At 30.5% G+C, this 24,244-nt stretch overlaps 1 protein-coding gene across 8 annotated transcripts in view; it reads left to right on the top strand.

The window, feature by feature from the left end:
• The window catches only part of Nmdar2 (glutamate ionotropic receptor NMDA type subunit 2), a 168,469-nt gene extending 147,383 nt beyond the window's left edge, over window positions 1-21,086 (top strand). For 3 of the 8 annotated variants that reach the window (XM_085479747.1, XM_085479748.1, XM_085479751.1), the window contains 11 exons: window positions 7,257-7,404; window positions 8,240-8,423; window positions 8,692-8,831; window positions 9,577-9,689; window positions 10,346-10,630; window positions 11,670-11,851; window positions 12,006-12,241; window positions 12,770-12,963; window positions 15,360-15,476; window positions 16,773-16,874; window positions 17,603-21,086. In XM_085479747.1, coding sequence (XP_085335873.1) covers window positions 7,257-7,404; window positions 8,240-8,423; window positions 8,692-8,831; window positions 9,577-9,689; window positions 10,346-10,630; window positions 11,670-11,851; window positions 12,006-12,241; window positions 12,770-12,963; window positions 15,360-15,476; window positions 16,773-16,874; window positions 17,603-17,657 — 1,756 coding nt within the window. In that variant the 3' untranslated portion in view covers window positions 17,658-21,086. Of the gene's footprint in view, window positions 1-7,256; window positions 7,405-8,239; window positions 8,424-8,691; window positions 8,832-9,576; window positions 9,690-10,345; window positions 10,631-11,669; window positions 11,852-12,005; window positions 12,242-12,769; window positions 12,964-15,359; window positions 16,875-17,602 lie in introns of those variants that run through there. The other 5 variants (XM_085479752.1, XM_085479754.1, XM_085479749.1 and 2 more) reach the window with 4 other exon arrangements.
• The last annotated feature ends 3,158 nt before the right edge of the window (window positions 21,087-24,244 follow it).

Genomic DNA, 24,244 nt, shown 5'->3' with positions numbered 1-24,244 from the left:
GATATTAGCGCTGTAAGAAACTTGGGAAGTTGCTGCTCCGGTGCAGAATAATTGGCAATAAATTATATCTAACTTAACGCTTCACTCATGATATATCGTCGGCACGAATGCCAATTTGTCCATGTTACATTTTAAATTTTTTCTTTGACCCGAAGATCACATTCTCATCTAATTAAGCTAGTATTACAAACGAGATAATAAATGTTATCGTATACTCATTGGAATTATCGCATCGGGATCATTTTCGACAAAGAAAAATGTGTCTCTTTTGATTGCATTTTTAATGAAATTTTATTAAAGCTTATTATAAGATAAAATCTTATTATAAGATAAAAGCTTATAAGATAAAATATTTTTTCTAAGTTTATACATGTATATACATACATACTTATGTATACATACTAAGTAAGAGTATATATTAAAACATACTTAAATACATATATATATGTATTTAAGTATGTTTTAATATAATAATAAATTAGTAAAAATGTTTTATATATATATATATATTATGTATAAATTGCAGCAGCAGTGAAACTAATTAATCGAGTTATTATCTCTTTTTAGCTTTTCCGATAATTCTCTCAAAAATAAAAAAATACACATACATATATATGTACATATATATAGGAATGTTCGTTTGAGAAATTATTAATTAAAATTTTTTTTTGAATTTTTACGAAGAAAGTTCGGAGAAGGCTGTCATAGTCAGATACTAGATCTTCCTCTGAACACTTGATAAACTACGATCTCTGGACAGGATCGCGAAATTGTGTATTAGTATGCAAATCGGTTTAACAGATTAACTGATGTCCTTTACTGGAAGTAGCCTGAGATACCTACAAAAGTAAAGGTCGGGCCCTTATCTTGAGAGGGAATGTAAATGCGTTCTTGCGAAGGACGTAGACCTTCTCGTGGCTTGGAATGCAGCCGAAGGCGGAAACGGGCGGAATTGCATTATGTATTCTCATGCGAAACCGTATTAATCCTGAGATATCGAATTTGATTTCAAGATTTATTACGCGATTTATAAATGTATTCGAGATGTTTTTTAATGCGGCTATAATTTTACAAATAACTTCATACATATAAAAGTAATGAGAAATAAAAGGAGAACGTATAAACTTTCTTCATCATTTCTGTATGCTAAATTCATTTCTAAAGTTACGCTCGTATATTAGAGCACTCTCGGTTTATATAGTTTGTTATAATTCGGAATATCATATTTTCCTTTATGAGGTCAATGAAGGAGCACCGCTTATTTGAGACTCTTGTATAGAATAGAGATGTTTTACTAGGAGTTGAACTCGAAAATATTATAATTAATGATGATGGATTATAATAGACAATTTAGCCAATAACAATTTTATATTGATCGAATATATGTGATTACAAGTACGGAAAATTTCTAAAATTTTTTAAATAGTAATATAATAGATTACAAGTAACAAACTTTTGATACCTACATTTAATTAAATTATACAAATTAACATACTTGCACAATCACTTTTTTTTATTGTGTTATTTAAAGTATTTCTAGTAATAGATTTTGACACATATATATATTAAATATCTCGTTAATCCAATCAATTTGCTTGCTAATTATTGACGTTCCCGAATAACACTCGGAAATGCGAATCGGCGATAATCCACAGCTTATATTGACAGTGAGTTTATTACGTTAAAAGGATAAAATTCGAAACAGTTCAAATATTTTTGGTCAATTTCGGTTTACATTAAACCGCAAAATCCGTCGACCATGTGAATATATTGCATAAATGCTCGGATAAAGACCCGGATGCCACGCGAGCGAAATGTCGATACGAGAAGCAGCTCTCCGACGGAACTCTTGTGTAATGTTCCTTGGAAATAACAACGATCCCTCTTTGTAACTTAGCGCCCTTTGTAGCAGCCTTCTACTTTCGTGTGAACGAGAAAAGAATCTACTTTTCTCAAACTAGTAGCACGCTTGACAGACCGTCGGGTAATTCGATAAAATTCCAACTGAAGACAGCCGAGAAAATTTGTTCTAAAAACGTTAATTTTTTCACAGTATTATTTTTATTTTTCTTTTTTTATAAAATAGAAAAATAATCAAGCTTTTTATATTTATATTAAATACAATTTATGTACAATATTCACATAATTTTTTATGTTTTAAATTTGTTAAGAAATATGTTACTGTTATATAAAAAGATATCTACATTATTTTTTTTTTTAAGAAACAGACTGAACAAAATAAAGTTATATTTTTTAATCTTATTAATTTTAAATTTCTTACTAAAAATTATTATCATTCAATGGAAGATAAGTGACAGCAGTTTATGAAAAATATTTCGTGAAAAAGAGTATCTCAATCAAAAGGTTAATCGCGAGGGTATCTCATATCATGGTAGAGTCATTCAATCTTCCAGAAATGATTTGTTTGTCAATCGGTCGCAAAAAAGCCACCGTTCATTTTTCACGTTTCTGATATGTACAGCAGAATGGATTCGAGTTGATAACCGAGGATTATCTATCGTGACACATCACTTTCGTTGCATCAAAAATGCGGATTTAGAGCGTATTTTTGTGGCATTTGCGCCACTAGGACAATTGAAGCGCGAACAATGAAAATACCTAGAACGGGATGGAGAGTATTATTAGAAACGAGAGCGATTTTATATTAATTGCAGTTAATGAAACTGGCACGTTACCTCTAGGAATATCAGCGTCAGAACGTCAACTAAAATTAAGCGCGATAAAGTTCGTGATTAATGCAAAACACTGTTTGTTTTGGCATAACACACACAGACATATACATGCTATGTTACCCTATATATTACGTCATCGCAATAGTAGTCTCGTGTTACTGTCAGACAAACGTGTTCGTGACTTTAAGTACACTTCATTAGTCGCCCGGCGGGAGAAGTTGCATGCGTCACTCACTGCACAAGTCGAGAGTGCATTTGAATTTGTGGTGGGATAGTTTAATTTTTTGTTGGCTTATAAAATTCGTTATTTTATTACTTGCTCTCATAAAGAAAATATTATAGGTGAATATATAATATTTAATATAGTATGCACATTGCAAAATGGCGTTATAAAAAAAAAAAAGAACGATCATAAAATCTGCCGATATGATTATTTTTGAAAGCACATGTAAAAGCGGGCACAATATTTTTTCACACGATGCTTATTTAATAAAAATAACTCAATTTTACTTTTAAATCAACTATTTTTTATAAAGGCAATATATATTTCAATAAAAATTTGTTTTAATAAAAATATGAGTTTGCTCATATAAGACCACTTTTAAAAATTAATAAGGAAAATCTCTTTTCTTGTACATAAAATTTTAATTTATATTCGCTTTTAAAATATTATCTAAGTAATTTACTTAATTATTTTATGAAAATAAATATTAACACATTGTTAGAAAGATGTACAGGTAAATTATTATATTTTAATAGATTTTAGTGCATCAAAATATAACTATTTACTACAATTGGGAATATGGAGACGTTTGATGTTAGAAACATCATCACGTCGACAGTAGCAACTCGCGTATATTAAATTTCAGGATTATCGAATTGTTACATCATAAAGGATATTAGTGCACGAAACAAGAAACTCATTTCCATCCTCCAAAGAACTTATAATTTTATTACCGTAAAGTTGGCATAATTTTGATGAAAAACTAGAAGATGCATTATAATATAACATACAAATTATTTTATATTTTTATAAATTATCAATTGCAATATATTTCTGGTAAAGTACTTATTTACGATACTTTGACTTCAATTACTGATTGATGCTAAAACACAAAGCAAAATTTGTTCAAGCACCTTTATCGATCTTGCTTATAGAAGATATGAAATAATTCATAACCCGGAACTACCATTGTTCAATCATGCATAATTTCGAATGCTTTTATGTGAACAAGCTATTCTTTGTATATTGTGTTTACTAGAAATCTCAGATATAAAATTTGGTTAACTAACTGCTATGAAAAATAACAAATTAATAATTTATTAGAAAATCTAATTAATTATTATTATAAATTTTTTATATTGCTAAAAGAGATATTGAGCTTTACGAAACTAATGCAATCTATGATTTTATTTAAGCAAACTCTCTTTAATTAGTAACATATACAACAAATGTAGCAAAAGCATCTTTTTGAGTAGAATAAAATGAAATTAATCTACACTTAGGTTTATTTGATACACACATATATATATATCAAATATTATCTCACAAAACATAACGCATATTACATTAGGTAATATCGCCAAGACTCATGTTAGAAATGTCAAAATTACGAAAAGTAACATGTAAGTTCGCGCTCACGACCCGACACATTACGCGACTGCAACTGAGGAGTCGAAAGCATTACTGGCGCGAACTTCTCTCGCTTTTAATGTGACATTACATTTTTCTCGGTAACAGGCGCGCTCTTCTACGAAATTGTAAGCGTCCTTTATACGTGCCGCTGCGAGAGAAAAAGAAAAAGAGCGGCAATAAACGTCGTTGGGTCCGCTTTATGACTGTGTCTTTGCCACGACACTTTTCGGAGGCATCGCCAAGCTGACCTACGAATACGTATTCGATTTTTATCGCCCTGCAATTCCGGCATATGCTTCCATTGGGACCTCGCCTTCTGCTCTTTTGCTCTCCCTTCCTTCCGTCCCGTCACAAAATATATATTTGCTTCCTATCTGCTTTACTGCGCACGCGATGCTCCCCTTTTTATACCTTTTTCTTCTTGACAAATATTGCCATTCCAGACAAAAAAGGGTACCTTATTGTACATTGATGGGTATCATCAGTAGTAAAGTGCAATTATAGTCCGACATCTTTTTATCACGTATATCCTAATCTTTTGTGAACAAATACGAGTTTTAATTATGTTATATTGATTAAAATTCTATTAAAATTATTATACAATTATTCTTTAAAAATAATATATGTTTTAATAAAAAATTAAATAAAGATATACATATACTATATATTTATATATGTATACTTATGCAGTTCTCAAACCTAGAATAATATAAAAAAAAAACAAACGATAGCATAAAATACAAAATTTTGTTTACACGTATTGGAATCCGATATTTCTGTTCGTGTCAGCGCAAAAATTCCATTTCGACATCGTAAACAATGACATGGAAAAATTTGCCGAATACGGATAGTTATATCCTTTATCAGGTATATTCAACTTTTATTTTTTTTCTCGCAGGACAGCTTATATCTCAAAAAAACATTATGATTATTAATCAAGATTAATTATTTTTATGTTACATATTGAAATGATAAAAATAAAATAATCGTTCTGATTTATTTTTCAAGCATAATCTATGTATTAATGTGTGTCTTTTTATTTCTTTATATAAAATTATTTTATAAATTTAACAAATATTTATTTAGTAAAATTTTGAAACAAATAGCATCACTTTCTATCAATTATTTTGATATAATTTTGAGCAAGTCTTCGATACATTTCTGAATAAACATGAATAAAATATTTTTGAATAATATAACTGGATGAGAGAGATATATATAAATTTATTTTATTACATACATACATACATATCACCTAAAGGGATTTTGGCATTTTTAAAATAATGTTACCAAACTGTTAATCGGCAATTTGAAATAATGCTTCAATGGAATCGGTTACATTCAATCAACCGCAAATAAAATACGTTGAAATAACTGTTCGAAACAATTATTACTTGCCACCGCCAATTTGTGCAATTTAATATTGGAAAATCAATATATTTGTATGGCGCACACACACATTTATGTGTAATGTACTATATGCTAGAATTAAATTTAATTGTAACATTATGTGAATTAGAAATATATGAATTTTTTTATGAGATTAAAATTTTTAATAATTATGTATCAAATATTAAAACGATAAATAATTTCAATCAAAATTAAATATCTTCTGTAGATGTGGATTTATAAATTTTTTTACAATGTCAGCAAAATCATATTCGCTTTAATGAGCACGATTTATAAAATTATTTTCTTTCTTCCTTACACTTTAAAACTAAAAAAATAAAATAAAATAAATATATTTGTAATAAACTATTGATATTTTTCAAGAAAATATTTAAAAATATTAATAAATAACAAAAGTTTAATATTTGATTTCTTTTTAAAAAAGTACGAAACTTCATATACTCACCTGCATTACGAGAGCCACTGAAATTCATTTACCTCTTTAGTTTGTCTTTTCCTATTTTTACACTCCTTGCACTTTGTTTATCTTAATAATATTGCGCTCTTTCTGCATCAACATTAATCATAATTTAGACTTTGCACAGAAAAGAATTTAATGTTACTCTCAGAGCGAATCTTGTTAGTTGAACCCGTCAGATGTATGAAAGGACTTCATTCCGAGGGGCGATTTTCTCAAAAGAACGGCCAACAATGGCTGTCAGTTCTTGCCGCAACGACATCTGGTTCGGATGGCACGGTCGTGGTGAATTCAATTGCGCCTTGCTTATACTGGAATAAAGAGTCTACCAGGATTGTAAAGAATAGAAGAACGATTAAAAGCAAAATTTTTTAGGATGGAAGATCAGGACGTTGAAATGGAAATTTTTCCGGACATCTCTCATTAACGTTGACTAACTTCAGGAATGTTTCTTTTTTTTTAAAAATGCAAAGTTGCTTTACTGAATACGTCACTCAATGTTTATGCAGGAAACGCACTCTATTTAAATAGAACTTTTTCTATTATGTAACTAAAATGGAAATTTTTTAATGGAAACAGTATAGCGTTACTTTACAATTAAATATTGTGAGAACTTTTGTTTTTAAATCATTACATTAATTATTATATTTTAAATGACAGTATATTATATAACAAAGGTTTATATAACTTTTTAATTTTCCCTTCTTAAATTTACGTTTTTATTGTTTTGAATTAATGTTTTTAGATATGTCTAGTGTATATTTATAAATTCTTATTTTAATTATCACAGTTTCCTATAAAGTTTTAATTATCAGACTTTTTAAAACTTTTTAATATTAATCTTCAATAAATTTTTATATTTTTAAATTTTTTAAATATATTTATTTAAAAAATATTTATTTTTAGTAGCATTGTGCGAGCTGTATTGAAAATATGAAAACTCTTTCGAAAGACTTTTTTGTTATTATATTCTTTTCCAAAAAATTTGATTATCAAATACATATAATATCAATATGATATATCGTTGGATACAATTTCTAAGCGTTTATTTTTATTGCAGAATGGATATTCAGTCAGCACAGAAGAATGAGAGCTTTTATCAGTGCTGTAGCGGATTTTGCATCGATCTGCTACAAAAGTTTTCCGAAGAGATCGGGTTCACTTACGAGCTCGTAAGAGTGGAGGATGGCAAGTGGGGCACTTTAGAGGTGAGTCCGGGCAAAATTCATGAAAGGCAATGCTTACTTACATTGCGCGGAAGATAAATGTGTCTTGTAATGCAACGAGAAAACTCTCGCGAAGCATTTACCGCATCTGCCCCGGCGAGCTTATCTCTTCTCCTTAAACGCTTAATATTTCTGTTTTGTCAAGTTTTTTTGGAAACAACTACATATTGCCAAAAAGTAACGATTCAGATGTGACAGATTATTTCGTACGTCTAATGTGTCCATTTATACATTTGTCATATATAAAAGAATAACGATAAAATCATGCATTCTCTACAAATATAATATATTTAGTTGCGAAGTATAAAAGCCAAGTTATATCTGATGATATAATAACTTATCAAACACGTACGTTGAACTAGCTATTGATGACCGTGATTATAAAATGTACGCATGAACGCGCTTTCAACACGTTTAATTTCCGTTATACAAAAGTTATTTTCATCATATATGTAGTTCAGCAACACTTTCAATGGCCTAAAAGCATAATTTTCCGCTTATCATGCATTTCAATCACGTTATAGAATTATCATTGTTTTGCATTTATCTCTTTGCAATAATGTGACATGTATTAAATTAACATCAATATAATGAAAACAAATATTTGTTTCAATTTTACAAGAAAGAATATGAAATTATTTTCAGTTTCATTTTATTTTACACATTGATTGCGTAAATTTATTTACAAAATTCTACAAATAATTATATTTAATTTGAGTATATCTTTTTAAAATCCGATAAAATTTCGCAAATAAAAGTCAATCTATTTCTTGATTGACACATTTCTCAAATAGCATTTATGAACTATTATGCGCAGAACGGAAAGTGGAATGGGCTTATAGCTGATCTGGTCAACCGGAAGACGGATATGGTGATGACCTCATTAATGATTAACTCAGAAAGGGAAGCAGTGGTCGATTTTACAGTACCTTATATGGAAACTGGTATCGCTATAGTTGTAGCGAAAAGGACAGGAATAATATCTCCCACCGCATTTCTAGGTAAAAATTATAAAGACAAAATGATAGAACAACATTTACAAATTAATAACATTTAAAATAATTTTTTTTATTATAGATAGTTTTAAATAAATATAAATTGTAGAATATAATATTCGCACTAGTATTATTACAAAATCTTTTTATGCATAAATAAAGAAAAAATATTTTGCAGAAGCAGAATTTTTCAAGTGTTATTTCTATTGTTATATTGCATAAAATAAACATTAATGTTGTAATTTCCACTTTAGTATTTAAACACGATTTTCAGAACCGTTTGATACGGCTTCATGGATGCTGGTGGGAATTGTCGCCATACATGCCGCGACGATAATGATATTGCTTTTTGAATGGGCATCGCCCTCTGGTTTCGACATGAAGGTAAACCCTTCAGGCGCTGCGCAAACACTGGTATCTTTTATTTCGCTTTTTTTATCAGATGTATATGTGTTTCTTATGTCATGTATATTCGCACTTTTATCTTCCAATGCACAGATATTATATAATATCATGTGATTAAAACGATTTAATTGACGATTTAACTTTAATGCATGTTTCAGTGTCTATCAATCGAAGAGAAATCATGTACCTGAAATAATCGTATATGTATAGTATTAGTATATAGTTCTAATTTACAATTAAAATAATATATGTCATATCTATCTATCTATCTATATATATATATATATATATATATATATATATATATATATATATATGTACACATATATACATACACACATATATGTATACATATATAAATTTGAACATTTTTATATTTTATTTCAGAACTACTTTTAGTTTTGTAAGAATTTGTTTCATCTACACATTTTTTATGTAAACTCATATATTTTTTATTTACTATTTTTTCTTTAGTATTATATATTATTATATATTATTATTATTGCACGCATTTCATGTACACACATTTGTTATTTAATACAACATTATTATGTTCTTACATATAATATTGTTGAAGCAAAATATGTATTTGTATGATTATGAAATTAAATTTTTATTGGAATAAGAGAAATAAAACACGATAATGAATTTTTTTTCGAAACATACATACACATAAGTAGCTTGAAATTCTGCTTATGTTATTATTACTGTAGAATATTTTTCATTTTAATGCGACATCGATGTGTCTCCGCAGAAGAATCCATCGACAAACCATCGGTTTTCCTTCTGCCGCACGTACTGGCTGGTCTGGGCCGTATTATTTCAGGCTGCCGTCCATATCGACTCCCCCAGAGGATTTACAGCCAGGTCAGTGAAAGGATCCTTGCTCCCGACGTCGTTTTCCTGACGAATTTTAATTATCGACCCGAGATAGAACTCGAGAAATTAGTCTTCCGCCTCTTCACTTACCCATTCGAGATCGGTCGCTGCGCATAAATGTAGGGAAAATGTTTTCAAGCAAACATTCGTTTGCGACAACCGTTCTAAAATGTAAATTACTCCAACTGCTTCATAAATCACATTTTGAATTCACTTTATATAAGATATGTTTTCGTCGACGCTGTAATTTGGATTTAAATTAATTTGAACACTTTAATTAAAATTAAGTTTTATTTAAATAATAATACAATACAATCCTTTGAGACTACGATGGAGAATGTCACAATTAGAAGACCAAAGATAGTAGTTTATTGAAATTAAATTATGTTTCGGATAAAAATTGCAAACACAAATTTCGTTAAACAGTGTATGTTATTAAAAATAAAGTAGTAAACTATCTAATATATACTATATAATTATAAAGATACAAATATAGCTGCATTAAAACATAATTTAATAAATAAAAATTGCAAAATTGTCATTTACAAAGATGTGTTCTAAAATTTCTTTTTCTCTATTGATTCAAAATAAAATAAAATAAAATATTTGCAACGTTCGCAACAAAAAATCGATATTATCTGTAGATTTATGACGAACATGTGGGCATTATTCGCTGTGGTCTTTCTCGCCATTTACACTGCCAATCTGGCTGCCTTCATGATTACGCGGGAAGAATTCCACGAATTCAGCGGCGTGGACGATCACAGGCTCGCTAAACCATATTCTCACAAGCCCATGTTCAAATTTGGCACCATACCATGGAGTCACACAGACAGCACACTGGCAAAGTATTTTAAAGAGATGCATAACTACATGAGCACCTTCAACAAGACCAGCGTTACGGACGGTATCGAAGCAGTCATCAGTGGGTGAGTGATCGAACATATTTTGGAATTCATTTTTCAATGTTTATTTGACGATGTTTTCGTATTTCTGAGACTCAAAAGGGAATAAATTAAAATTATCGATCAATAATTATTTATTGTAATAAGAAGAAAATAGATACATAAAGGATTTAGTTGAAATACTATACACTGAAAAAAATTCATGTACTTTTACATGGAAATTATTAGTTCAGAACTGGAAAAGTTACTTGCTTATCACTGTAATTTTTTTTCTATTTGTTTTAAAATGAAAATACATATTAATGTAAAAATACATGTAAAATATAGGTAAAATTAAAATTTTTATTAAAATTTTATTTTATAAGTATTTATCTATTTTATTTATAACATTATTTTATAGCATTTATACATTCCTAACATTTCCTATGTGTAATTACAAGTTCAGTGAAATGTTTTTAATCTTGAAAATTCCATGTAAGTATCAATATTGCATGATTATGCTGGGTCGGAAAAAAACCTAGCTTAATCATGTAATTTTACATAAATATTTTTTTCAGTGTAGTTAGATTTCTGATTGAAGTGGCAAAAATATTATTAAAAGCTTTTGTAATTTTATACAACTAATTAGTATGCAGATATTATTTTAAACAAAATAAGATTTTAAAATTAATAAAATAAATTTTTTAAACTTACTATTTTTATTTTATAAATGCAGAATTTTCGGCGCGCTGATATAAAGTATTTTACACAAATTATTTACGTTCAAACAAAATTTTTATTTAATTCATATATTCATAATCTCGTATATTGTATGTAAATCCGGTTAATCGAATAGTCTATATCTATATAATAAAGAAATCAGGTAAAATTATTGATAGGATTAAAAAATCATTTTAAATGGAACATTTAACTAATTTAATGCTATATGTACTTAGGGATGTGTGTGTGTGCACGTGCACTAGAATTAAAAAAATTCTGCAACATTGATTTTAATATTAAGCCGATTTATAATATCTTTCCGGGCATTAAATGAGGCAAAAAGATCCTATTATAACTTTTACAGAGAAATGGACGCATTCATTTATGATGGCACAGTCCTAGACTATTTAGTCGCCCAGGACGAGGATTGTCGATTGCTGACGGTCGGGCAATGGTACGCGATGACAGGATATGGTCTCGCATTCTCTAGGAATTCAAAGTATCTACAAATGTTTAACAAACGGCTGTTGGATTATAGAGATAACGGTATTTGGATGATTTTCAAGTTTCTTTAAAGATTTTATAAATATATTTTTACATTTAAAGAAATTGTCTTTCTCCATGATTCTCTAAATATAGCTTCATACATTTTTCTTGACGAATTTATCATTGCGTTCCAACATCACCTCATCAATTCTAGGGGATTTGGAGCGATTGAGAAGATACTGGATGACTGGGACGTGCAAGCCTGGGAAGGAAGTACAGAAAAGTAGCGATCCTCTGGCGTTAGAGCAATTCTTGAGCGCGTTTCTCTTGTTGATGATGGGTATTCTTCTGGCGGCAGTTTTCTTGCTTTTAGAACATCTGTATTTCAAATATATCAGACAGCATCTGGCAAAAAGCGACGATGGTGGCACATGCGCTATTTTCAGTCTAGTAAGCATCACGGATTTTAATACGAGAATTTTATTATAATTTTTTGTACTATATCTTATATCTTTTATACTATATCTTTTTATACTATATCTCTGGAACTGGGTCATACATCGCTTTATTATTAAAATTGCGTACACAGCAATTTGAAGCATATTTAAATATCAAAATTTAACGATACTTTCAGAAAATATAATCGCTTATCTGATCATTTTTCATTAATAATTATTTATCAGTCATATATTCCTGAACAAAAGAATCTGAATTATAATAATTTATCAATATTACAGATAAAATCGCATATGTGTGTACATCAATTTTTTACAATTCGAATTATTTGTATAAGATATTCTTAACATTACCTACAAATATTAGTAAACTTTTATACATATTTTCATCTTGTCGCATTATTTGTTAGTCGGTAATATGAAGAAAAATTTATATATTCCGGAAAATTGAAAAAAAACCTTAAGAAGAAAATTTTGTAAGAAGTAATCACGCGCGCGAGCAAATGGTACGTTTTATTTACAGAGTGTGGGAAAATCCTTGACCTTCCGCGGTGCAGTATACGAGGCGCAAGATATCTTGAGGCATCATAGATGCAAGGATCCGATCTGCGACACCCACTTGTGGAAGGTCAAGCATGAGCTCGACATGGCCAAGATTAGGATACGACAACTTGAGAAGGATCTCGAGGCCCATGGAATAAAGCCGTCTCAGACCAAGTACGCTCCACCCTCTCCTTAATAGTCTAATTCCGTGTATCAAACTACGAAACTACTTGATTACGCCTGCTATTTGCAATGCGATCAAGCGAGGAACCGGTGATCAACAACCAGTTAAATCGTACAGTTCGCAAAGAGAAACTTGTTTTCCGAACGATTAACCGTATTTCTCGATTGACTTCAATCGCTCGATCGCTTAATATCTGATTATTTTTTTGTGAGCGATTTTATTTTAGCGATTTTCTCTTGCCGTTTTCGATCGGTTTTACTTCTTTTTATTTAAGCAAAAACATTTCACAGATTTCGAGGATAAATCGCCTCGAAGTTTGTATCGAAAAATCTATATTACTGAACAGAAATTGTTTTCCGATATGATTAATCTTTTAATACTAGAATTTTTGCTAGATCAATATATATTATAACATGACTGCATGATGAGAAAATAAAGATTTAGTATTACGAGTTATTGATATAGAGAATCTGTGATAGCAATCGGGAATATAAAAAAATGCTGTTATCTTTGAAAGATTGGATTGAAAATGAAAGTAAATCAATATAATGCATATCTGAATGCAATAACTTTTTCGCGTAACGTAATACACGCACACGAGCGCGCAACAAAAATTAAATCAAATTCTATTTTAAACTCAATTTTATCCTAAGTCAATCTGAGATAATATTGTAAAAGATATAACTTTATTATATACTTTCTTTATATAGAATTTAAAATGATTAAGAAGATAACAGAGAGTCTATTTTAAATATTACGGGAAAATAATTTTTTGAATTATTTGTAATAATTATATATAATAATTAAAACATAATTTTTCGTAATATTTATTGTAAAATAGTTTTTTTGTATATTCTCTTAATCTCTATAAATTTTTTACAGAAGAGAGTACATATAAAAATAGGTCGCGAATTTAAATTCAACGCGGCCGACATTGAAAGATTAATCGAGCCAATTTTTGATCAAGTACAAAATTTTCCACGAGAAAGAACGGTGTTCAAACCTCCGACCGACTTACACATCCTTTGGATTACGCTTTCACGAACGATACTTTCCGCAGAGTGCTGTCGCTTGTTTCCTATCCTCTGAAACTAGGAGCCCTTGTTCTGGAAAGCTTTCTTTTGAGTCTTTTTATCCTTCCACACTCTTATCCGAAAGTTTTACTTTTTAAAGCGGAAGTGGACCCGTAATAAAAGTCTACGCATGCAGTTGCACACAGTTATTCTACTTGTCTTTCGTAATATCTTGTACAAACTTACGCTCGGTTCTTCTTGTAAATATTTATGTTAAAGTTTAATTATTGCGAAAATTATTGTTGTACGGGTATAGCAACGCTGATGAAGCCGCGCATCTCGAAGGATGAATAATTCGCAGACCGAGCTTAAGTGTAGTAACCTACTTTCTAAAGTCACTTGGAGTCTTGTTCGCACAGCATGCACCTGTCTAATAATATATACGGCAAAACGTGCGTTTTCGATGGGGCGTCACAAATGCGTATCGACGTTTCTTAATATCGTGTAGAAATCCTATCACATTTTTAAGGTTTTTGTTGTTGATAGGATTTCTTTCCAAAAATTATTGCGAATCGTGCTATATGGGATTGATATACGTATGATGCAATATTAAATGAATAAAGTCTGGATATAAAAAGAATGATTAAAGATTTATTTTTAACGGTTTTATATAACATTTACAGAATTAATATCGTACATCTTTTTCATACTGTTTGTAATATTTTTATTATTAATGTATTAATATTTCACTTTTATTGTCATATTTCGAGAGATATATTTCAGAAATGTACTTCTTCTTAAATTTTCAAATAATAAAACTTTTTGATAAATTCTATTCACACACGTACATTTGTGATAGACTTCGAATATTTTGTATTTATTTTAACATTTTAGCAATATATGAAATTTCCAACACTTTTTGCAATGAGAAAAATTGTAATATAAGAGAGATATCCATATATAGCATAGATATTCCATTGAAAACGCGTATTTTGTCATTTCTACTCACTTTCGGTAAATTATATAACATCGTATATATATTTTTACGCTTTACGTACGTTAATATCGTATCAATTAGCACGCGCAGTTGATTTTTTCTTTATTGTCCGTCTCTTTTTCTGCGACATGTGTCCACATTCTCACTGCATAATTGGAAAATCTATATATTCTTATTTCGTGACAAGTGAATCTATCTGTGCGTCGTGTTTGAAAATTGAATGAAAAACACTCCACGTAAGTGGAGCATTTTATACGGGTTGTCGCCTCGAGCGAACGAGGATGGATTTATTTGGGCGACGTTATAAGCGATAATAATTGGTGGTACGACGGTGAGAAGGAAGCCCTGGCACATATCCACGTCGGCTTTTTTAAAGGAGGAAAACTGGAAGTCTCGGCTGGTGGCGAGGGTGCTTCCAAAGCTCGGACCGCTATTCGCAACCGGAACCATTGGCGGTGGAAGCTCCGCATCCGCTACCGCCATACTTCGATTCGTAAGTCCGCCACGCCAAACCACACGTAAGAATGTTCAGTGACGTAGGAATTATCCACGAAAAATACTCTTTAAAAGCTTCGATCAAGTTTTCTTCCCTATATGTACTTAATATCGAAATTTTCATATTTAATAAATTACAAATTGCGTTTGAAAGGAAAAAGAAAAAAGCTACTCTTGTTAGCTTTGTGTCTTTGGATAACTGATGACATTGTATACATATACACATTTATCTAACATCACCTACAAGAAACACTTAAATGTGTGTTGTTTATTTGCTCACATCGACTACTTGTAAAGCTTATAAAATGTATAAAATTTCTGTTTTCAATCTATCAGAGACTCTGCTGCAGAATTGATGTCGCGTTGCTGATGCATTGCCTTGTAGGGGAGCTGTAGCAAGACACTCTTTCGCTACTTTAAACATTGAAAGCGTTAAAGCTTCGTACATATAATTACATACCACACGATTGGCTCACTCACTTACACTTTTGAATCCAGTAACGTGTTCCTACGTCACTGCACTTCATCGGTTTGAGATGATGTAGAGAAAGATCGTTGAAGAAATCGATCATCGATATACATATATTGCCACGATTCGCGCGATCCCGCGAGGCTCTGTTGTTTCGTAAAACTCGCGTGATCTCGGTTGACTTATTTTCCTATAATGAAGAAAAACGTACAGATACACACGCATACACATACACATATACAGAAAAGAATGAAGAGACGCTGAGCGTCACGCGGATCGACGATGGCACGCCTCGTCTAGAGAGACTTATTCGCATAAACAGAATAACAAGGGGTGTAGAAGGGATATAGTTGCTTCGCTTCTGTAGATTAGTAGATCGTATTTGCATAAATTATACGCATCAAATATATTATATATTATATATATATCTCTATATCGCTCACATACTTTATTTTTCTTTCTTTATTATTCTTATTATCACGGATTTCTTACTTTAATGTGCTCGAGAGCATGGCATGCGAATTATATGAGGAAGTCCGTAGATACATAACTTCTGCGTGTCGAGGCCTATAATGTGTGCATTATAGGTAATTACCTGGTGCTAGGCAGCTTGTACCGATTAGTCGATTAATTACCTATAATGTCTGACGAGATGAGGACGCGGAGAGAAAATTGATTTTGGGGATATTAAGGGAAAGCGCCGTGACCGGAGGCAAGGATGTGGAGGACAAAGAGCATGATAAAGTTGATTTTGTATACGTGTATAGGAGATTTTCACGGTATTACGACGACGATAACATGATCCGAAATTGTTTATATATTCAGGTATATCGACGCCGTCGAGGTCGCCCGTCCAAGGGACATGAGCAGAAACCATGTGGTCAGCACAGAATATGCCGAGAGGTTCTTACCCACGGAGATTTACAGGTAAGAACAACAAGGATTCATGCAATATTAAGTTGAAAGCATCACTGCTTAGATCGCGTCAGATTTTACATGGAAAATATAATAGAACAAGTTTTTAATGCAATCTTTTCTATCAATGCTTCTATTATTTTCATTTTTTGCGTGCATATTATATAATTCTCCATCTCGTCTCTTTATAATTTCAATAAGCGATACCTACATTATATAGTATAGATATTATAAAACATACGTTTTTTTTATTTTTTATATATAATTCTTTAAATGTTTAAAATATTTTTGTACATAGTTTTATATTATATTATATTAATGTAAGAGATTGTGTAAGTATAATATATACATATATATTTTTTGAGTATTTTATCTATTAATAAATCGCGGGGTCATTTATATTGTATTATTTAAAGACATACAAAGTGTTCCAAAATTAATAATAAACCTGTTAATAATAAATTAAATTAAATTAAAATTTTATTAAAGTAAACGTCTACATGAAATTAATAAAAAAAAGTGATTTTGTTAATATTTTATTTCCACAAGGCTTTGTGAAAGACCCGTTATTTTCAACTTGTAACTCAAAAATGATTGATTTCTCGACATTTTCATTGAGGAAAAATCGTCTCCAAATGATCCCAGGAATCTGCCATTAACAGGTTTACTACTAGTTCTGGGATACCCTCTACTAGATTCGTTTGAGATTTTTTGCAAGAATGAGTTATTGCCTGTCGTAGGATCCCGGATGACGCAACTAGGACAGAAATCGCCGAAATGGAAACAGTTCTGTGATCGTAAGAGGATCGCCTTCAGTCGTCCGATCCGGAACTCGTCCGAGCGCCGGAAGTAGAAGCGCGTGGACGGACTGGCGGGCTTCCGAAGACTCCAGAAATGATGCGATCTAACGCGAATCACGTCCTATTGTTTCTGCCTCGAACAACGAGTCCCATCCACATCAACTTCGGCCGAAGAGGCTAATCGACTGATATTCGATTCTTAGTGTCATCGCACGTGTGACGAAGCAACGAGTGAAGGAAAGTCGTCAGTGGCGGTCGATGATCGAGAGTCGACCAGCGACTATGAAGCCTACGAACCCGAAGATGTTTTATAATTCGAGGACGTGCACTCTCGTGTTGACATATGCGTTAACGCCCTCGAAACATGCATCCTTTGTATCCTTCGAAGTAAGTGTATTGAATGGCAAATACATTTGCGTATGACGATTGTATTTGCGATAGTGATTGTTGCGAAAGAAACGTTTTTTAGAAACTACTGAATCTTTGTGATGCGAAATTGTACTTGACAGTCGAGCCAGATTTTTCGGGTCTTCGAATTCGATGGAATTTCTTTCTTTTTTCTTTTTTTTTTTTTTAATACACAATCGATAAATTGTGTCATAGATGTCGAAGCGTCGTACCCACGTAGTTGTGTCTACGTGCAAAGATTCCTTTCGAAATTTCAACCTGTGCCTAAAATCGTCTGGACGCGATTCGCGATCGAAGATCTTGACGCGTTGGTTAATCGATCAGGCGTCTTGAAGTATAGTTGAAGCATTTCGATAGAAGCAAAGTCAGACTTGAAATCTTTTGATACGCGATTATCTTTCATCGACACAAGTTAGTTTTCATTCATTTTTTTTAAATATTCATGCATTTTTATAATTAAAAACATTATAAAGCAAACAAAATTTCCACAAAATTAAAAAATAAATATACATTCTATATACGGGTATTCATCAATAGGATTTCTATAATATCAAAGCAAAAACTACTAGGGGAGACATCGCATTGTCTATAAAGCTTTTGTTTATTTCAATTCTAATTTCTTTATTTATTTTTAATTAATATTATAATATATTTTTATGATTATTTCGGATATCTATTTTTGTGTCATAATTTTTTTGAAATAACTTCAATTTTTATAAAGAAAAAAATCAAGATTGTACTTTAATTTCTAATTTCTATCAATTTTTACGCTATAAACTTTTTTGTATTACATCTATTTATTTTTAAACATATGTATATATGAAGCAAATGTTTTTTACCCTATTATTTATATTTTGATACTTATATTTTATATGTAATGATTTATAATTTTTTAAAAGAATCGCTAATATGTGAGAGATATATATGAAAAAATTGCAATGAAGGATTATATGATAATTGGAACCAAGGTAAAACTTGTGGTAGGAAAGGTACACGTTTATTCAGGCACCAGCAATGCAATAGATAGTTATGAAATTCCTAAATCTATTAAAAAGAATACATTCAACTTTGTACGAACTCATGCCAGTTTCTAATTAAATGTCATATGTCGATTTGAATCGTCGACGTGGACGTTGACGCGAAAGAATGCAAAAAAAAACATAAAACTAATCGATATCTTGATGGAAAATGTCAATGTGTACCATATATATGAAATACTTACATGATACCTAAGCATGTGTATCGAATAAAGTTAGTGTAAATGAGTTGATATAACTATAAATGTAGTACGATATATATACATATATGTATATATGTAAATATATACATATATATATACATATATATATATATATATATATATATATATGTATATATATGATCATCAATGAAATATTCTAAAAAGGAACCTACTTGGAAGACATAACATGCTCAAACCAAAAGTAATATATAAATATGAGGTCAATCGAGCCACAATATGCGCGCGTATCGCGGAGTGTCAGGACTCGTTACTTGAAATCGAAGAAAGAAGATATATGAAGCAAATCATAATCAACAATAAAAATACATACATACAGGCAACAAATGCAACAAATCAAAAGGGTCACAAACGAAGAATTGGGTTATAAACGAAATGGTGAATGTGAATTATTTTATTTGTACTGTTGTGACGCGGTGCCTGAAATTACGAGTTATATGTCGAATATGCAGCGATCAATTCGTAACAATTATTATTCTTATATCCTTTTCAAATATTTTTAAGACTTATTATACGTAAATTTTTGTGAGTTGCGTAAATTTTTCATATTTCGAAAAATAAAAGAGAGAATGTCGTCGTGATCTTTGACACAACGTCCTGGCAATCCGCAATGAATCACGATTATTCGAGGTGACGAATCAAATCCCCCGAGCAAAGTCGAGTTTCACGTGCGCATCGAATTCGAGAATTAGAATTAAGATTTTACCACTTATGTCGCTGTACATAATTGCATTGATTCGTATGAATTATAAAATGCATTGCAAGCTATATGGTTATTTTCCATTAAATAAAATATTCTCGTTGTACACAAAATAAATTCATTTGATCATAATAATGTATACGTGAAGTACTTATAAAAAATATTAGATATTATTATTTGCAATAAATTATTATACAACTGGATTTTTTAATTTTCTGAAATTCTAGATTTAAATTATAAAACTTTTGAATAATATATTTTTCTAAATTATATATCTCATACTTGCATAAAATTCTAATAATTAATTAATTAAAAAAATAAAATATTAAAATATTAAAATAGAAATATTTTATTTTATTCAATTAGTATTAGAAATTTTATATAAATATTTCTTAAAAAATATTTTTAAATGTACTTTTTGAATACATTATTATGCATCAATTTTACAAAAATAGACAGATTATTTATATTATGTTAAATATAAATTCAAATATATTTGTACAACGAAATTTATAACAATATTACAAATTTTCCACTATTTATATTTTTGCTTTTATATTATATACAAAATTATGTTTTCCAGGCTTGCAATGCACATCAAGTTGTATGCGGAGAATATAAAATTCGGAGCGTGTTTCGATAGCTTACACAAGAATCTCGAGACGCTCACGATCAATTCCGCTTCATCACATTCATTCTTATGAAGTCATTAATTATCCGTACCTACTAATTATCGTGCGACATGCGTGTGTGAATGAGTTAGGAGACGAATTTTCGTCATCCGGACAATTTTAAGAAATACGTTGCTATCAGAGGAAACCATATTGTTACTGTTGTTGTTAAAGATAAAAGGAAATGTTACGTTGTTAAGTCGAGATAATTATTCCCAGAGAATATTAGCACGATGTATTCGAATCGTGATAATAATGGAGCCGGCAGGGTCGCTCGAGTTTCTATATGTGCTCGGACATTCGTACAATTGATGATCTTAATCTTTATACATGTTTGCGCGTTTATTAAACATATGTTAAAGAAATATATGTGCATAATATGAACAATTTTTTATCTCTTATTACACACGAATTAATTATATATTCTGATATATTGGAAAGATTTTATTATTTTAATTATTGTACTTAAATAATTTGGTTAAAACTTTACATATATATATATATATATATATATATATATATATATGTAATAATTAATTTATAAAATTATTTTTTATAGCAATTTAAAAACTTTTTATAATAACTTTTTATATTTTATATAATTATTTTAATGTCAAATAATCTCCGTCTTGATAAGTTTCTCTTTCAAGAGTATTAAAATTATATTTTCCTACAAATATTTTATAGTTTCTAAAAGATTTTATACAAAGCAGAAAATCAGACAATGTTCGAGCCACTTAATAAATTATAAATGTAAATACGCAAAAAATATTTGAGTACTTTGATTAATCGATTACATCAATACTGCCAGCTCCAAGCTCTCATATACACTATATAATTCTAATTAAGCTTCTAAAAAAAAAAAAAAAAAGTAAAACCTCCGTACACACACATCAATCCTTTATCACACAGGCTTTCACTCTTGAAGGCTCCCTTGTGTGAGCGTGTGGAATGAAATTCAAGCCTCTCACGGACTCAGAATAATGGAACGTGAAGATTTGTGACAAGAATCTTAGATCTTGGCATATAATACTTCAGAAGTGCATTCGTATTCGCGATTGCATATGCGAGATCTTTCCACACGCGCGACTCTTTCTCGCTTTACAGCGAAACATTCGTCTCCGTTGTTATAAATCTCGCAATAGTGAGTGCTTTCGCGTATGCATTCCTAAGCTTGCTCTCCCTGCCTGTCCCCTTTTTCCTTTCTACGATTACGTTAATTTATCCGAGCGATCATATCTCGTCACAGACACAAATATCTCGCATTACGGTCCTTTTCTATCGTAGAGTGTGCGCACTCACGATTTATCCCGAACTCGAACTTGCGAAACTTTTCATATACATATATGTGTATCTCGCGAATGGAAAGAAAGCTTTTTAGATATTTACGTCGACAATAGCCTCCTTATGCTCACAAGTGCGTTATGACGGAGCACCGTAATTTACGTTGGCGCAATAATTAGCGACTCATTAACTTAATAATCAGCTGATAAGATCAAATAAAGAGAAATAATATCGTACGATTCGATTCGACGATATTAATGATTATTAAACGTCAATGGAATATATCGAGAATTAATGTGAGTGTAATGGAAATTAATCCTATGGAAAAATTGTAACATATGTTCTTCGTCGCTTCTTTCAAATATCATCCAATGAATCGGAGTTTAATTAACTTGAGCGTCTATTGGAACGATTAACGCCGCAAGCGTGCGTTACGATTTAATCGATTGATTTTATATGTGAATATATAGATATACCGTGGGCCTTTATATATCGAATGTGATGTTAAAGCAGTCAGTATATATTCATCGAGCGACGTATATTCCTCAAACACTGCCTAACTTTAAGCTGGTTTTTATCGGCGGCGAGGCAGCATACGAATTGCGAAAAGGATTCAAATCGACCACTTGGACGATACAGAATTGAATTCGCATTTGACAGAAGTTTGGTCTATCCTCTGTTCTATCTCACGAATAATATAATGGAGAATTGTAAATGTAACGATTAACATTTTCTGAACAAACAATTTATTTCTTACGATTTTACGTCACTAAAAGAATCAGTAAAAATAAATGAGAGCGCTATTATATGTAGAAGCAAAAATTAGATTGCATTGGTAAAAGTAACCTTGCGCAACAATATATAAATAAAATTGCAATTATTAATATTCGAGAAGATTATTTATTTATTAACATCAATTTTATATTATCCTCATTCGTATTGCTTAATTAAGTATTTTATGCTAAGTAATTAAGTAAAAGCATTTTATTGTAGTGCGATGTTACTGCTATTGCAATTTAAGCGCATTTTACATCGATACATAAAAATTTGTGTCATATATTGAAAATGAATACACAATTGCGGAACATTGTACAAATTTCCAGTTTCTAGAAAACTTGTTTGTCGAATTATTTTAACTAGAACAGTTCAAAAAATTAACTAATTTATTTGATTGAATAATTTACAAATTATTGTAAATTTCAATTATAATGTAGATAAGAAAAGCGGTGCTTGTAACAACATAAAATCTATCATCGACAACGATTCATCAATCAAAGAGATTGCGAAGTCCCGAAAAAAAATCACTGTGCGCACACACGAAATAGCGGCCTTAATAATTTCCAGTATGGTAGTCGCTGCGAATTCCTCATAATTGTAACTAGTAGATGTATGCTGAATTTTTTCAATCCGATAGGGTAGATGGCGATCGACTTATTCCTTTCAAAAACTTCGTCGGACTCGAATTCCTCGCCTTTCAAACTTTCTATTGCTGGCCGAAACTCTTTCGATCACGATCTATATGGTGAATTGTTTAAATAAAAACGTTTTGTTATGTCAGGAAGAGAATACACAAGCGGAATATTGTTTATTCAAATCTACAAAAATTTATAGTTTTTAGAGAAATTTATTTTCCGACAGATAAAATCATATCAATCACTCCGATTAATTAGTTGTTTAGTCAAAAACTTTAATATCAATGTAAATAGAATGTAAATCACGTATGGCAGTTTTCTATGGTAAGTTGAGATATAACTTAATTGATGTTTTATTGAACTAATCGAAAATTTTTTAAATATAAGTCATATAAATATGTCAGAAAGAATAGTGATGCTACTTTTTATTGTTTAAAACTTTACTTACGTTGCATCGCGCGAGGATCGATACAACGAATAAGAAAACGCCACTTTTTAACGATTTATAGTCCAAAAATTATTTTATTTGAGATGCAAAAATTTTATATAGACAGTTCGGAGTTTTTAATTATAATTTTTAAATAACAATTATTATTTCGTCGTCATTATAATCAAAGAATTTCTTAAAAATATTAAAAAAAAAATACATCTTTATATTTTATACTTTGCTATAGGAAATGTCTTTATCTATATAGAGGAAATATTTTCAAGGAGTGTACTCGCGCGAGTCAATAAAAAGATTTAATGATCGAAATCACCCGATCGCTACATCGAAACGGTTGCGGCTACGCTCTCGGAGCGCATTAACGTAAAAAAAAACAAAAAAAAAACAAAGGAATTTTAACCCTT

This window comes from Nylanderia fulva, unplaced genomic scaffold (genome assembly GCF_048542155.1).
Source record: "Nylanderia fulva isolate GAGA-0341 unplaced genomic scaffold, ASM4854215v1 Scaffold13, whole genome shotgun sequence".
Taxonomy (NCBI): Eukaryota; Metazoa; Arthropoda; class Insecta; order Hymenoptera; family Formicidae; genus Nylanderia; species Nylanderia fulva.
The sequence above is the reverse complement of the archived record's forward strand: the minus strand, read 5'-3'. Positions and strand labels throughout refer to the sequence as shown.